At 47.8% G+C, this 12,259-nt stretch overlaps 1 protein-coding gene across 3 annotated transcripts in view; it reads left to right on the top strand.

Moving 5' to 3' along the window:
* The first annotated feature begins 452 nt into the window (after positions 1 to 452).
* The window catches only part of GPA33 (glycoprotein A33), a 44,146-nt gene continuing 32,339 nt past the window's right edge, over positions 453 to 12,259 (top strand). Inside the window, exon 1 of one of the 3 annotated variants that reach the window (XM_056559881.1) lies at positions 453 to 591. In XM_056559881.1, coding sequence (XP_056415856.1) covers positions 552 to 591 — 40 coding nt within the window. In that variant the 5' untranslated portion in view covers positions 453 to 551. Of the gene's footprint in view, positions 592 to 4,941; positions 5,069 to 5,119; positions 5,227 to 12,259 lie in introns of those variants that run through there. The other 2 variants (XM_056559883.1, XM_056559884.1) reach the window with 2 other exon arrangements.

The raw sequence follows: 12,259 nt of genomic DNA, 5'->3' as shown, positions 1-12,259 counted from the left end.
CTGCGGCCCCTCCAGACGTAGAAAAAATACAACCCCCAGCATGCCTGGACAGCCGTCATGCTGGGAGTTGTAATATTGCAACAACTAAAAGGCGAAAGTTTCAAGACCACTGTCTGGGCATGCTGGGAGTTGTAGTTTTGCAACATCTGGAGGTACGGCAGGTTGGACACCTAGGATTTAGGTAATGCAGCAGGTTTACCTAGGTAAAATACAGATACCCCCCCTTATGATATCACCATGAATTGGGCCAGATGACAAACTCAGCTCTGCTTCTTATGTTCATTGTATGTAGTAAGAGGGTGTGGATGAGACCCAGGGGTGAGGAGGGGGGTTGGGTTGGGTTGGGAGGACAAGAAGGCAGAGACTTGGAGACATCAGCGTCTTGCTATTGGTTGTTACCTGTAGATTTGAAGCAGGAAGAGAAGGAGATAGAAGGAGGAGAGGGCGGCCGAGGATTAGTTTCTTAAGGTCAGACTCTGGGACAGTCTTGGATCTTTATCCTTGGACATTATAAGATTTAGGTGGAGACCCCCGCCTTCCCTGCCCGGACCATGCAGAGACGAGAACAAGTTATAGTTTACCTGTCCACAGGTGAGTGCTGCTCCATTACACAGGTGGGATCCTCCCCCGCCTCTCATGTTACACCCGTAACCGTCATGAGACCGCCGGAATCCCGTATGAACCCCGGTGCCAATATGTCACAAACCATAGCGATAAATCGTGTGCAATTTGTTCGATTTTATCAAAGCTTTTTTTTTATTTTTTGCTTTTAAAATTTGATTTTTATTTTCCTTGTGTTCGTGGGGGGGGAGAATAAAAACTATGTTTGGGTGTAGCAGAGTTGGGTTTGTTGTACGCCTACAATGGTGCATTGGGTTGTCCCAGTGAACTACAGAGAAGACAAAGTGGCCAATTCAGCTCTGCTACATCTGAATGGTTGTTACATTTTTTTTAAATCTAAACTTTTTAATTTTTTCTTTATGTTCTGTGATCGGGGGAGAATAACACTGTTTGTATGTAGCAGAGCTGGGCTTGTGCACATACGATGGTGCACAACAGAGGACGAAATGACAAATTCAGCTCTGCTACATATGTAGGATTGGAAGAACAGCGGCTGCTGGAGATCTATGTAAAGTTTATTAATGGATAGCTATAGGGTTGGCGTTTTTATTTAATTTTTATTTTTTTTATGTACATATCTAATCTCTCTCCTGCGTGGTGCATGTGTATGTATATATATCTAAAGCAAACACTGCCTGGTCAATAAAGAGATCTTAAAGGGACACTAACCTGAAAATGTAGCTCTCCATATCGGCCATTTCAGACTGAAAAAAAAAAAAGAAAAAAATATAATATTATATAATTTATTATTATTATTATTATTATTATTATATATATTTTTTAATGTAAAAGTCTAGAGCGCTCCCTGCGCCCGGGGATCACTGCTTCATGTCACTATTTCCAGTGCTGAGTGCCCCTGAGATGTTAACATAAAGCAGTGTTTCCCATCCATGGTGCCTCCAGCTGTTGCAAAACTACAACTCCCAGCATGCCCAGACAGGCAAAGGCTACACAATGTATTATCATGGATGCTGAATGCTATGAAAGCAATGTGTTCAGCTTCCCTGATCATTCATTGTGTATTTTAGTGTGTCTCAACCAGGGTGCCTCCAGATGTTGCAAAAACGACATGACCGGGCATGCTGAGAGTTGTAGTTTTGCAACAGCTGGAGGCACCTTGGTGGGGAAACACTGGTCAGGTAGCATTCGTACAATGCTATGTGCCCCTCCTCCCGCGGGCGAAACTGCCCTCAGGATCTGTGGAATGCAGGTGATGGAGGCCCCGACCTGTGTGATGTGATGGAAGAGCTGTCATAGGGAACCGGGCGGGTGCTGTCACCTGGAGGAATCCTAACAAAATAATCATCTTTACAATGGGAGGGACTGGATTGTAAAAGGCGGCAGGGAAAAAACGCTTCCTAATGGCCAATGTAAAGTATTCAGGGGTCCCTCGCAGGCCATTGTACAGGCTCCATATACATGATAGTAACTATACAGGGAGGATAGACTCTAAGGCTATGTTCACACAGTGGATATTTAGCGAAATGTCCGACCGGAAAATTTCCAGCAAGCACCAGGAGACCATGCTGGCGCTAGGACCGCTTGGAAATCTGCCGTCTCCATAGACCCCAATGCATTTCTGAATGGACATGTCAATTCTTTCTGCGTAGGCCGAAATTTGAATTTCCGTGCCAGATTGTGAATTTTCGTGTAGCAGAATCCCATCGAAAACAATTTTTCAGCCGGATTCCGCTCGGTATTCCGCTGTGAAAACAAGGCCTAAGGCCTAATTTATAGTAAATTTCTCTTTGTTGCCCATAGCAACCAATCACAACTCGCATGTTGCTTTGGTGAAATGAAACCTAAGCTGTAATTATTTTGTTTACAATTTGTCAACCAGGGTGCCTCCGTGTGTTCCAAAACTACAACTCCCAGCAGGCCCGGACAGCCAACGGCTGTCCGGGCATGCTGGGAGTTGTAGTTTTGCACCAACTTGAGACACACACTGGTTTAGATCACCTGGACTACTTACAATTGTAGCAAACCCTCAGTTGTGGGCAGTATTGGGTCCAATTCACCGTCCCCATAGACCCAAATGCATTTCTGAATGGACATGTCAGTTCTTTCTGCGTAGGCCAAATTAGAATTTCCGTGCCAGATTGTGAATTTTCGTGTTCACAGCGTAGCAGAATCCCATCGAAAACTATTTTCAGCCGGATTCCGCTCGGTATTCCGCTGTGAAAACAAGGCCTAAGGCCTAAGAAGGCCTGATTTATAGTAAACTTCTCTTTGTTGCCCATAGCAACCAATCACAACTCGCATGTTGCTTTGGTAAAATGAAACCTAATCTGTACCGTAATTGTTTATTTTGACCACAATTTACCAACCAGGGTGCCTCCGTGTGTTCCAAAACTACAACTCCCAGCAGGCCCGGACAGCCAACAGCTGTCCGGGCGTGCTGGGAGTTGTAGTTTTGCACCAACTTGAGACACACACTGGTTTAGATCACCTGGACTACTTACAATTGTAGCAAACCCTCAGTTGTGGGCAGTATTGGGTCCAATTCGCCGTCCCCATAGACCCCAGTGCATTTCTGAATGGACATGTCAATTCTTTCTTCGTAGGCCGAAATTTGAATTTCCGTGCCAGATTGTGAATTTTCGTGTTCACAGCGTAGCAGAATCCCATCAAACTATTTTTCAGCCGGATTCCGCTCGGTATTCCGCTGTGAAAACAAGGCCTAAGGAGGCCTGATTTATAGTAAACTTCTTTGTTGCCCATAGCAACCAATCACAACTCGCATGTTGCTTTGGTAAAATGAAACCTAATCTGTACCGTAATTGTTTATTTTGATCACAATTTACCAACCAGGGTGCCTCCGTGTGTTCCAAAATTACAACTCCCAGCAGGCCCGGACAGCCAACGGCTGTCTGGGCATGCTGGGAGTTGTAGTTTTGCACCAACTCGAGGCACACCCTGGTCGGAGAAACACTGGTTTAGATCACCTGGACTACTTACAATTGTAGCAAACCCTCAGCTGTGGGCAGTATTGGGTCCAATTCGCCGTCCCCATAGACCCCAATGCATTTCTGAATGGACATGTCAGTTCTTTCTGCGTAGGCCGAAATTTGAATTTCCGTGTCAGATTGTGAATTTTCGTGTTCATGGCGTAGCAGAATCCCATCTAAAACAATTTTTAGCCGGATTCCTCTCGGTATTCCGCTGTGAAAACAAGGTGTGGTGGCAGAGGAGAGGACACTGTCTTGTGGGGGTGTAGGGTAGTTAGGGTGTTGCTGTTCAGGATAGTTAAGGGCGCTGTTAACCCTTGTCACTTGTGACGCCAGGGTGAGGGTTAAATGCTGTGTTTCTTGATAGGCCTATTGCCACCCTTCCCAAGAGCAATAGGTGATGCAGAAATAAAGGATTGTCCACAACCGCTGTTAAAGGGGTACTCCGGTGAAAACCTTTTTTCTTTTAAATCAACTGGTGGCTGAAAGTTAAACATATTTGTAAATTACTTCTATTAAAAAAATATTAATCCTACCAGTACTTATTAGCTGCTGAATGCTACAGAGGAAATTCCTTTCTTTTTGGAACACTGATGACATCACGAGCACAGTGCTCTCTGCTGACATCTCTGTCCATTTTAACAACCATGCATAGCAGATGCATACTAAGGGCAGCATGGTGGCTCAGTGGTTAGCACTGCTGCCTTGCAGTGCTGGGGACTTGGGTTCAAATCCCACTAAGGACAACAATAAATAAAGTGTTATTATTATAATAATGTCAGCAGAGAGAACTGTGCTCGTGATGTCATCAGAGAGCATTCCAAAAAGAAAGGAATTTCCTCTGTAGTATTCAGCAGCTAATAAGTACAGGAAGGATTAAGATTTTTTAATAGAAGTAATTTACAAATATGTTTAACTTTCTGCCACCCGTTGATTTAAAAGAAAAAAGGTTTTCACCGGAGTACCCCTTTAACTGAAAACTTGCAGGAACTTTTACTGAAGAATTTCTGTACATGTGGTAATAGTAACAGTCCAGATAACAGATTCTCTTTGCATATAGCTTGAGCAGCGATTGACAGTCGGTTGGGATCAGATAAGCTCAATTTAGCTTCTTAAGGATTGTATAGCAGAGATCCGCTGGATTTAGCGGAGTATTTAGGTCCAGTGATCTTGTGATGAGTAGCACGGAATTGCTTAGTCTATCCGCTATGTTAGAGGCCTAGGCCGCAAGGCTTTGGCCTAGAAAATCGTCTTGTAAGCTGCGGAGGTCCTACCTCTTCCAGAGTCAGCAACCCAAGAGAGAAGAGGACGATCAAGATGGCGCAGGTCCCTTATATGGGCAGGGGCTGGCCGTTTTTGATTGGTTCGTAACGACTGTCACTCACCCTTACAGTGCATTGTGGGTGAACACGTCACGGGAACCTCCAAAGGTCCTGTAGCAAAACCATAGAGTTCTAACCTAATCACGTGACCCGCAGGTCCTGCTACGCTCCGAACAGGTAGATAACTAAATATATACATATTTAGACTTATACTTACATTTATATTAATAAGAACTGCTATATAGTCATCGACTAAGTGAGAGGTGACAAGGGGAAAACAACAAAAGAGGGACCCCAACGTCCTAGGGACTCTGACTATGGGGACCTCTATATAGGTAACGTATACAATACGGTAGCGGGACACCACAAAGGCCTAACAAGGCCTGATTTATAGTAAACTTCTTTGTTGCCCATAGCAACCAATCACAACTCTCATGTTGCTTTGGGAAAAATGAAACCTAAGCTGTAACTGGTTGCTATGGGCAACAAAGAGAGTGTTACTATACAGGCCCATTCACACTACGGAATATCTCCAGTCGTAGATTCCGTGCTGGGACCATCGGCGCTAGGAGCGCTTTGACGGCAATGCAGTCCACACGGAATGTTCATTCTTTCGGCAGGTCCGCAATCCGGATTTTCTGTCACGGAAATTTGAGAGGCAGCTTAGCATTGATCTGTTTATTATGTGAGGTATAAAATACGCCAATTCAACATGTATTCCATTTCAACTATGGTTGGACGAGGTTCAACGGAATTCACGCGGATAAGTCTATGGTCTGGATCTACACTGGCGGTATAGACACAACTTATTGCGACGAGTCAGTGCGGTCACTGGTGGAGGATTTGGCTTCTTATTATGAATATGTTTTGATATTCACATTTGTGAACACCATGAATTGTACTGAGCGTGTTTTTATTTCCCTCAAGGTTTACAGTGTAATAAGACGATAATAAAAAGATTTTATAGGTATATAACCGCCAGTGCCAGGTATTGCGGTATGTGAATGAGATCACTGTGTAGACTTTATTAAACTCCAGGGCACACTGTGTGCGGCGGTATTAAACTCCAGGGCACACTGTGTGCGGCGGTATTAAACTCCAGGGCACACTGTGTGCGGCGGTATTAAACTCCAGGGCACACTGTGTGCGGCGGTATTACACTCCAGGGCACACTGTGTGCGGCGGTATTACACTCCAGGGCACACTGTGTGCGGCGGTATTACACTCCAGGGCACACTGTGTGCGGCGGTATTACACTCCAGGGCACACTGTGTGCGGCGGTATTACACTCCAGGGCACACTGTGTGCGGCGGTATTACACTCCAGGGCACACTGTGTGCGGCGGTATTACACTCCAGGGCACACTGTGTGCGGCGGTATTACACTCCAGGGCACACTGTGTGCGGCGGTATTACACTCCAGGGCACACTGTGTGCGGCGGTATTACACTCCAGGGCACACTGTGTGCGGCGGTATTACACTCCAGGGCACACTGTGTGCGGCGGTATTACACTCCAGGGCACACTGTGTGCGGCGGTATTACACTCCAGGGCACACTGTGTGCGGCGGTATTACACTCCAGGGCACACTGTGTGCGGCGGTATTACACTCCAGGGCACACTGTGTGCGGCGGTATTACACTCCAGGGCACACTGTGTGCGGCGGTATTACACTCCAGGGCACACTGTGTGCGGCGGTATTACACTCCAGGGCACACTGTGTGCGGCGGTATTACACTCCAGGGCACACTGTGTGCGGCGGTATTACACTCCAGGGCACACTGTGTGCGGCGGTATTACACTCCAGGGCACACTGTGTGCGGCGGTATTACACTCCAGGGCACACTGTGTGCGGCGGTATTACACTCCAGGGCACACTGTGTGCGGCGGTATTACACTCCAGGGCACACTGTGTGCGGCGGTATTACACTCCAGGGCACACTGTGTGCGGCGGTATTACACTCCAGGGCACACTGTGTGCGGCGGTATTACACTCCAGGGCACACTGTGTGCGGCGGTATTACACTCCAGGGCACACTGTGTGCGGCGGTATTACACTCCAGGGCACACTGTGTGCGGCGGTATTACACTCCAGGGCACACTGTGTGCGGCGGTATTACACTCCAGGGCACACTGTGTGCGGCGGTATTACACTCCAGGGCACACTGTGTGCGGCGGTATTACACTCCAGGGCACACTGTGTGCGGCGGTATTACACTCCAGGGCACACTGTGTGCGGCGGTATTACACTCCAGGGCACACTGTGTGCGGCGGTATTACACTCCAGGGCACACTGTGTGCGGCGGGTATTACACTCCAGGGCACACTGTGTGCGGCGGGTATTACACTCCAGGGCACACTGTGTGCGGCGGGTATTACACTCCAGGGCACACTGTGTGCGGCGGGTATTACACTCCAGGGCACACTGTGTGCGGCGGGTATTACACTCCAGGGCACACTGTGTGCGGCGGGTATTACACTCCAGGGCACACTGTGTGCGGCGGGTATTACACTCCAGGGCACACTGTGTGCGGCGGGTATTACACTCCAGGGCACACTGTGTGCGGCGGGTATTACACTCCAGGGCACACTGTGTGCGGCGGGTATTACACTCCAGGGCACACTGTGTGCGGCGGGTATTACACTCCAGGGCACACTGTGTGCGGCGGGTATTACACTCCAGGGCACACTGTGTGCGGCGGGTATTACACTCCAGGGCACACTGTGTGCGGCGGGATTACACTCCAGGGCACACTGTGTGCGGCGGGATTACACTCCAGGGCACACTGTGTGCGGCGGGATTACACTCCAGGGCACACTGTGTGCGGCGGGATTACACTCCAGGGCACACTGTGTGCGGCGGGATTACACTCCAGGGCACACTGTGTGCGGCGGGATTACACTCCAGGGCACACTGTGTGCGGCGGGATTACACTCCAGGGCACACTGTGTGCGGCGGGATTACACTCCAGGGCACACTGTGTGCGGCGGGATTACACTCCAGGGCACACTGTGTGCGGCGGGATTACACTCCAGGGCACACTGTGTGCGGCGGGATTACACTCCAGGGCACACTGTGTGCGGCGGGATTACACTCCAGGGCACACTGTGTGCGGCGGGATTACACTCCAGGGCACACTGTGTGCGGCGGGATTACACTCCAGGGCACACTGTGTGCGGCGGGATTACACTCCAGGGCACACTGTGTGCGGCGGGATTACACTCCAGGGCACACTGTGTGCGGCGGGATTACACTCCAGGGCACACTGTGTGCGGCGGGATTACACTCCAGGGCACACTGTGTGCGGCGGGATTACACTCCAGGGCACACTGTGTGCGGCGGGATTACACTCCAGGGCACACTGTGTGCGGCGGGATTACACTCCAGGGCACACTGTGTGCGGCGGGATTACACTCCAGGGCACACTGTGTGCGGCGGGATTACACTCCAGGGCACACTGTGTGCGGCGGGATTACACTCCAGGGCACACTGTGTGCGGCGGGATTACACTCCAGGGCACACTGTGTGCGGCGGGATTACACTCCAGGGCACACTGTGTGCGGCGGGATTACACTCCAGGGCACACTGTGTGCGGCGGGATTACACTCCAGGGCACACTGTGTGCGGCGGGATTACACTCCAGGGCACACTGTGTGCGGCGGGATTACACTCCAGGGCACACTGTGTGCGGCGGGATTACACTCCAGGGCACACTGTGTGCGGCGGGATTACACTCCAGGGCACACTGTGTGCGGCGGGATTACACTCCAGGGCACACTGTGTGCGGCGGGATTACACTCCAGGGCACACTGTGTGCGGCGGGATTACACTCCAGGGCACACTGTGTGCGGCGGGATTACACTCCAGGGCACACTGTGTGCGGCGGGATTACACTCCAGGGCACACTGTGTGCGGCGGGATTACACTCCAGGGCACACTGTGTGCGGCGGGATTACACTCCAGGGCACACTGTGTGCGGCGGGATTACACTCCAGGGCACACTGTGTGCGGCGGGATTACACTCCAGGGCACACTGTGTGCGGCGGGATTACACTCCAGGGCACACTGTGTGCGGCGGGATTACACTCCAGGGCACACTGTGTGCGGCGGGATTACACTCCAGGGCACACTGTGTGCGGCGGGATTACACTCCAGGGCACACTGTGTGCGGCGGGATTACACTCCAGGGCACACTGTGTGCGGCGGGATTACACTCCAGGGCACACTGTGTGCGGCGGGATTACACTCCAGGGCACACTGTGTGCGGCGGGATTACACTCCAGGGCACACTGTGTGCGGCGGGATTACACTCCAGGGCACACTGTGTGCGGCGGGATTACACTCCAGGGCACACTGTGTGCGGCGGGATTACACTCCAGGGCACACTGTGTGCGGCGGTTATTACCCTCTATACGCCGTAGTACCCTCCATACGCCGTAGTACCCTCCATACGCCATAGTATTCATATAGTATAAAGTACTCTACATACTTACAAAACTGTGCATACACTATGGTGCCCATCATGTAGTGTGCATATTTTAGATACAAGTGCAAACACTGTACATACGCTATAGTACCTATCATTCACTACTCATACAGTACAAAAGACTCTGCTAAGTCTTCTCTCTCCCTTTTGATAAGACATACATGCTCAGCTGAATTGAGCATGCATGTACATGGGGAGAAATTGTATAATGTATGGTCAGAAACCTAGTGCCGTATCACCCAATGATGACTGATGAGACTCCAGCAACGTATAATGTTCTGCTATTAGGTTCTCTGTTCCATACACGTTAGTTAAAAGGGTCGGCCATGTTTGACTTTATCAGAGGTGTCTGGCAGCAGCTTACCCCTCCTTTCCCATTGAAAACACACGATTGTTTATCCAAGCCAAATGTTCATGTGTATGTGGAGACTGGTTGAATGTTATTGGACGATTGAGGGGGGGGGGGTTGTGGGGGCTGTGTGTGAATACGGTCATAAGGCGTGGGCCGGCGCAGTTACTCATTCACAAAGTTTCATTTCTAAACGGCCTTGGGGGGTTTCATTACTCCACTACGGTTGACATAATTGTTTTCTGCATTCTGTATATAGCACTCACACATACCACAGTGCTGTAGGCACTACAGCTGGCCCTAAACTCCCCACCCCCGTTCCAAAAAAGAATTCAAAAGCTTCTCATTATCAAGAGATCAGCTTGCTGTCAGTGAATGGAAACCTTTTCCCATTTACCTCCAGGGGCTAAAAACCTGTACAGACTTAATAAATACCTGTACACTTGGGATTGTTACAAACAGAGGATTGTTTTATTTTATTTTTTATCACATTTTGCCAATCAGGGTGCCTCCATCTGTTCCAAAACTACAACTCCCAGCATGCCCGGACAGCCAACGGCTGTCCGGGCATGCTGGGAGTTGTAGTTTTGCACCCACTCGAGGCACACCCATGTTGGGGAAACACTGGTTTAGATCACCTGGACTACTTACAAATGTAGCAAACCCTCGGTATTGGGTCCACTCTCATTCACTAGCAGCAAGCAGAGATCCTAAAGATGGTGACAAATATATAGTTTTTTGAGATATGTACGTGTGTGTGTGTATATATATATATATATATATATATATATATATATATATATATATAAATTAAAAAAAATGTTATTATTTTTTTTTAAATGCTGCATATATATATATATATATATATATATATATATATATATATATTTAAAATTATAATTTTATTATTTTTTTTAAATGCTGCCTACTGCCAGTATAGTAAGCCCCAGGTCTGGGCTGATGTATGTTTCTGGTCTCATTGAGTGCTTTTGCGACAAACTTGTGACTTTTATATAAATAATAATAATAATAATAATAATAATAATAATAATAATAATAATAATAATAATAATAATAATAATAATAATAATAATAATAATAATAATAATAATAATAATAATAATAATAAATTAATTATTATTATTAATAAATAAATATTTTAAAAAAATAATTATGAATAAAAAAAAAGTCGCACTTGATAAATCAGTAACCACTGCCGGGTGAAAAAACCAAAAGTGTGTACCAAAGTCATTTCAGTAAAGAAAAATGTACATGACACACAAAGAAAATAGTGGTCTCGGCACCAGCCACCTGCTGCTGTTCAGAACAAGGCACTTTCCCGAAGGTCTAGCATGTTCCCTAGAAGTCACACCTGCACGCCATGCAAAGCAATACAGTAGATATTCAAGAACAGATGCGGAGCACTCACCAGGTTCTTCTTTATCTCACATAAATAGTGGACGCGGGTTAATGTGAAATAAAGAAGTCCCTGTTTCAAGAACCTGGTGAGTGCTCCGCATCTGTTCTTCAATATATCTTCTAAAGAAAAAATGTACGTCGCACAAATTTTGCGCAAAAACACCACTTGCGACAAACTTAGAGCAAAAGGACAACAAAAAATCCTTACAAATCCCCCCCCCCCCCCCCCCCACCTCCCATCCTAGGCCATCCCAGTAACTACCATACGTTAGCAGCCAACCCAAAACCTGAATAGTATCATGACAGTTGAAACTGACACATTGATGGGGCGTATACGTAATCCGTAAATATATTCATCTGTTCATGTGCAGTTGTGACTCTTCCCGTAAGTCCTGATACTATTTCAGTTTTTCGGGTTGGTGCTCACCGTATCGGTGACTATACTGAGGAATCCTGGCCTAGGGATGGGAAGGCTGCAGGAGGGGGGGGGGGGGGGGGGGGCACGGTAAAAACCTGAAAAACCGGATTGTGTCTCCGCCCGGGAGCTCAGCCCTGTACACATCACATATATGACTGCTGCGCAGAATAGGGCGGTTACAGTGTATACTCCTGGGGTCATGAGAGAAAAGGTATCAGTACACCTTCAGTCAGAGTGACTCTGATGTGTATAGTGGGGTCCTGACTCTCCCCAAAGTCGGGGGGGGGGGGGGGGGGGGTGTTGAAAATTAGGACGTCTCAATATACTAGTTCCTTCTGTCAAAGCACTAGATAAAGTCAGAGAGACCGGCAACGTACAAGAGGTGATCTAAGGTTTCCCTGATTCATGCAGTGCACATTTAAAGGGGTTATCCAGGAAAAAACTTTTTTTTTTTTTTAAATATCAACTGGTGCCAGAAAGTTAAACAGATTTGTAAATCACTTCTATTAAAAAAATCTTAATCCTTTCAATACTTATGAGCTTCTGAAGTTGAGTTGTTCTTTTCTGTCTAAGTGCTCTCTGATGACACGTGTCTCGGGAAACGCCCGGTTTAGAAGCAAATCCCAATAGCAAACCTCTTCTAAACTGGGCGTTTGCCGAGACAGGTGTCATCAGAGAGGACTTAGACAGAAAAGA

Source organism: Hyla sarda, chromosome 2, assembly GCF_029499605.1.
Source record: "Hyla sarda isolate aHylSar1 chromosome 2, aHylSar1.hap1, whole genome shotgun sequence".
NCBI classification, from domain to species: domain Eukaryota; kingdom Metazoa; phylum Chordata; class Amphibia; order Anura; family Hylidae; genus Hyla; species Hyla sarda.
The sequence above is the reverse complement of the archived record's forward strand: the minus strand, read 5'-3'. Positions and strand labels throughout refer to the sequence as shown.